The 4,923-nt window shown below is 41.5% G+C and overlaps 1 protein-coding gene across 1 annotated transcript; it reads left to right on the forward strand.

The window, feature by feature from the left end:
• Positions 1-1,981: 1,981 nt before the first annotated feature.
• Positions 1,982-2,857, forward strand: LOC128857386 (enhancer of split mgamma protein). Its single transcript, XM_054093132.1, has one exon. It carries the CDS (start codon positions 1,982-1,984, stop codon positions 2,645-2,647), a length of 666 nt encoding a protein of 221 aa, XP_053949107.1. The 3' UTR covers positions 2,648-2,857.
• The last annotated feature ends 2,066 nt before the right edge of the window (positions 2,858-4,923 follow it).

Raw genomic sequence — 4,923 nt, forward strand, 5'->3', positions numbered from 1 at the left:
AAGAAGTGAACCGCTCTCCAATAAGGGCTGACTATATTGATCGGAATATATGGTAATACGAAGGAGCAATGTCTGGGGAATACGGCGGGTGTGGCAAGATTTCCCAATTCAGTTCCTCTAAATATTTTTGGACCGATTTAGCAACGTGTGGCCATATGCACTAATAGAAAGTAAGACTGCAAAGCTCGAAAGCCCTTTTTTAGTATTTTGGGATGAACTCCACACACGCGCTCAAAAGTAACTACTTATTTAAGTTCAAACTTCAAAGTGCCGTAGCGCAAGCACAAGTAATTATATTTGCATTTTAAATGAAAATCATTACAATACCGTCACGAGCACGTCAACATCACCATAGAAGTCAGCCGCGCATGCGCAGCACACACGTCCGCTCGGCGCTTACGCACAACATACCGACTTGGTTCCATACGCGTACTCGTATGAGCTTCGGTGCAGCCCTGAGAAAACAAGTGTGCTCAGCCAAATCCACAAAAAAAAAAACAAAAGCGCCAAAGCAGCGCACAAGAAAATGAGTGAGAATAAATGCAGCGAACTCGAGATGAGACAAAGCGCCCAATTGGCAGGAAGTCGTTATGATACTCATACTCGCATTTCCCTTCCAACCACTACTCTAAGACGTCACGACATGGGAACAGCAACAACAAACACACCTTTTCACTTTCTTGGCTACCGCTATGCATGCGAGTTAATGCTAACGACCCGTTGCCGATCCAAACCGTGGGAACGTTTTCCCACATTACGATTGATTTCATTATGCACTGACAGACAAATAGTAGTAAAAAAAAAAACAATAACAAAAGCCACCGTTGTGCACTTTGAAGGAATTCCCCGACTCACTACGATTTCTTCGCCTTTTTTCTTGTTTTCTTGGTTGGTTGATATCATTCCAATTATTTTTCTTTATCATTACTGCTGCTCCTTGCGTGCAACAGGATACAACGATTAAGGATTATTAAACACAAGCAACGAACTGAATCGAAATCGAAATCGAAGAAATACATAGTAATGACAGTAGCACTGCACAGCTGCAGAAACTCAACGCATTACAATACTGCCTATAAAGTGCAGAGCAGCTCAGCTGAGCTCAGAGCACGCCAGACGCCCTTCACAACCGTTCACCTCATAACGGACGACCAGATTGCAAAATTCCCATGCTTTACTCAACACCCGACTCAACCCGGCTGGCTGCTCGTCAACATGCCAACATACCAGCATACGAACTCATCGCCACGGTTCGTAAGGGTGTAGATCCTTATCCTTAGTCACCTTTTGGCTGGCTGGCTGACTGGCATATTGTCCGGCTGTAGCCTGACTGCATGCGCAGGTGAGCTCATACGACGTGTGAGAAACTTACAAGGAACGTAGTTCCCACGGTTTGGAGCGATCAAAGCGATCCTTCGTCTTTACGTGCATTGAAATTTGATTTCCTCCCCTAAAGTCGAACAAGCGAACTGACAAACAAACGAGGGGTGACTTGCAAGACAGTCATAGCAATCGTGCTAAAGAATGGCAGCAGAAGGGGGACAGGGCCGAAGGCAGCGCGAAGTGTAAGCAAAGAAGCGTATATGTGCTGGCATGCAGGCGACGAAGCGGGGGTAACAAGAAATTGAGGGTTGATTTCTACTTTATTGAGCTGAGCAAACACGAACTACACAACACGCACGGCAAATACTCAAAAGGACGAGCGTCTCTGTGCAAAGCAAAGGCACAAGAACAGATTCCAATGCTTCTGCTTCTTCGACTTTGAAAAAGCCTTATGAAGGGTTGCTCTCTGCGGTGTTGCGCTCATTTCCACATACCTTTGCTCCGAAGTGGAGTATAAAAGGACGCAGGCTATCGAAGTAGGCATGCATTCCAACGCAAACACTCAGCAGTGAAACATACACTGGATTTGGGCTCTCCCCGTACTCACACACACATAAACACGCACATATACAAGGAAAAAACAAACTATTACATCAAAATGTCCATCCAAGTATCGGAAATGTCCAAAACCTATCAATATCGCAAGGTGATGAAACCAATGTTGGAGCGCAAACGACGCGCGCGCATCAACAAGTGTTTGGACGAGTTGAAAGATTTAATGGTCGTCACATTGGAGTCGGAGGGTGAACATGTCACACGCCTGGAGAAGGCCGATATCCTTGAGCTGACCGTTGCCCATCTGCAAAAATTAAAACAACAACGCAAGACGGCCGCTTCTAAGGGTGGCGCCATGTCACAAGCTGAGGGCTTCCGTTCCGGTTACATACACGCAGTCAACGAAGTGTCACGCTCATTGTCACAACTGCCCGGTGTTAATGTGAATCTTGGCACCCAACTGATGACACATCTTGGTCAGCGTTTGAATCAACTGCAGCCCGCCGTACAGACACCAACGCCCATCACCGCCCCATTATCCGTACACATTGTCAATAATATGGCCGGCCGTGCACACTATTCTGTGCCCATTTCGCCCATCTCAAGTTACAATGGCAGTCCCAATTCCAGCGTCAGCAGTGAGAAACATAGTAATAGCAGCATCAGCCAGAGCCTCCTCACCACTTATAGTGGCCATTCACCCATCGATGCCAGCATTGGCAGTAATGCGGCTCAGGCAGAGGAGGAAGATGTCTGGCGACCATGGTAGAGTGGCACACGCTAAACGGCACCGAAATACGCCCCAGTACAAAACTTATACAGACGCAGTTAAAATGCTCAGTGATAAAGTCTTCCAGACACGCAGACACATACCGATAGGTATCTGCCGTCAACCAACGCAACTTAAATAAGCGATACGCGCATGCGCCATGTCGCCAACCATAAAGCTTTAAAGTGAAGGAGAGGCATTTGCAAGTGGCCACGTTTCCAGCGCCAGATGCAGTTGCACTTCGTCGATGTGATTCCATACATTTGTTAAACATTGTATTTAAGATTATTATATTAGTTCAATTAGTGAGAATTTTAAAAAAATTTAGAATATGTGAAGAGATATAAAAATATACAATAACATTGTAATAAATATAAACAAATGAAAGAAAATACTGCTTTTAATTTTATTTGCCATGTACATACATAGACTCGGCGCATAGAGGGCATAGAGATATAGCGTAGAGATTAATTAAGAGCAAAGCTTTCGCTCAATGAAAGACAAGTGCGAAAGCTCGGAAAACATGAAGTTCAACATAAAACTACTTCGGATTTTTAACATTTTTATTAAATGGTTTTTAAACTCTAGTGGAATGAAATCAAATTCAATTTCGACGCATTTTTATTTGCGAAGAGATGGTTGTTGCTCATATGAAAGCTGTACTATGACCTCTAGTTAGAACGCTACAAATGAAGAGCTTTCATCTAAATTTATTTTGTGAGCGAACTTTCGCAAATTTTAAATCTAATTGCTTGGTGCTAAATATTCTACGAATATTTATAAAATTATCACAAACGCTGAGATAGACATAACACTTTAAGATAAACTGAGTCCGAGGCCTCCTCAAGGTTGGAAAGATCAAAAATCGCGTAAGCGGTTATTGTGCCAATCAATAAGAAGAAGAATAATAATTGTAATACTAAAATAACGAAAATTTTCGAAGTATTATTTGGATTGGTTACATAGAAAGTAGTTTTTGAATTGCATTTGATATAATAAAATGTTTGAGAGGTAATTAAAGTTAGACAATGTTCTCACGAGTGGTGCATTAGCACTTTACTTAGTCCTGCCATAAGTTCTGTTACAAGTCAGTCCGTTATAGATATGAAATTATAATACTTTTTTTAATGAAGTTAGTTTTATTTAATTAAGTAAATATTAAACAATTTTTTTTAGTTTTAATTTGAAATGGTCACCATTTGATTTTACACAAGCCTTCAAACGATAAGGCCATTCAGCTATTGCACGTACGATTTCCATGGAAATTTTCATCGCTGCTCGAACCAAAGATTATTTGAGACTCTCCAAATTTGTGTGAGGATTTCGACAGGCTATGTTCTCCAATTCTGAAAACAATGGATTCAGATCTGGACTCCCAGATGACCAATCTTCTGCGGCTGTGAACCCAGAAATATTGTTTTTTAACCACTGTTGGGTGGTTTTTGCCTTATGGGCTGGAGCGGAATCTTGCTGGAAGATCCAATGCTCGTAATTGAAGAGAATACCTTTAGAAGACACTTCTCATTATTACGGAGGCTGAATGATAGCCACGCTGAACCCTAGGAACAACATTTTTTGCGTCTTAAAAAATTTTAGCATAGATTTTGTAGTTTTGCTTATTAAAAACTTCTTCAATAATGAGCATTTTCTCATCTGTTATACGAATGTTTTCATAGCCGATGACTGCGTGTCACCGAGGAAGCTGCTTGCATCTATCGAGTCAAATTTTTTCAAGAGCGTTGTCAAAAGATGACCAGGTGAGCGACGCAAGGTTTTCATGTGGAGATCATCTCTAATTAGTCTTGATATGGATCCGGTCGATAAATTCATTTCCCGGGACATGATTTTCTGCTTGCTAAGGGGATTTCTGCGAATTCTTTCTCGAACGTTTTTTATGGCTTCACTGGGTCGAAAAGCGCAAGAACGACCATTCCTTTTTCTGTTTATTGCTGTCAGCAATTCGTATATCTCTCCTGCACTTTTACCACATTTATGTAATGCAACCACTGCAATTCAATTGGGAAAAAACTAATCAATCCATCATATAAAGCTTCGGGTCTGTACGAAATGCGCAAAGGATTTTTTAACCATTTTTTTCCAAATAAAATCAGTGTAATCTAATTTACACGGAACAAACAAATATCTTAAGAGTATGCGTATCAGTGAAGTGCGAAATGTGTGTGTTCCATAGTGAATTGGAAAAGGCATAATTTCAGTGCGTGATCAAATTGAGTAAAATCAAATAAAAATGCTGCAGACTCAGTTCTTCAGAGACT

Source organism: Anastrepha ludens, chromosome 2, assembly GCF_028408465.1.
Source record: "Anastrepha ludens isolate Willacy chromosome 2, idAnaLude1.1, whole genome shotgun sequence".
Lineage (NCBI taxonomy): Eukaryota > Metazoa > Arthropoda > Insecta > Diptera > Tephritidae > Anastrepha > Anastrepha ludens.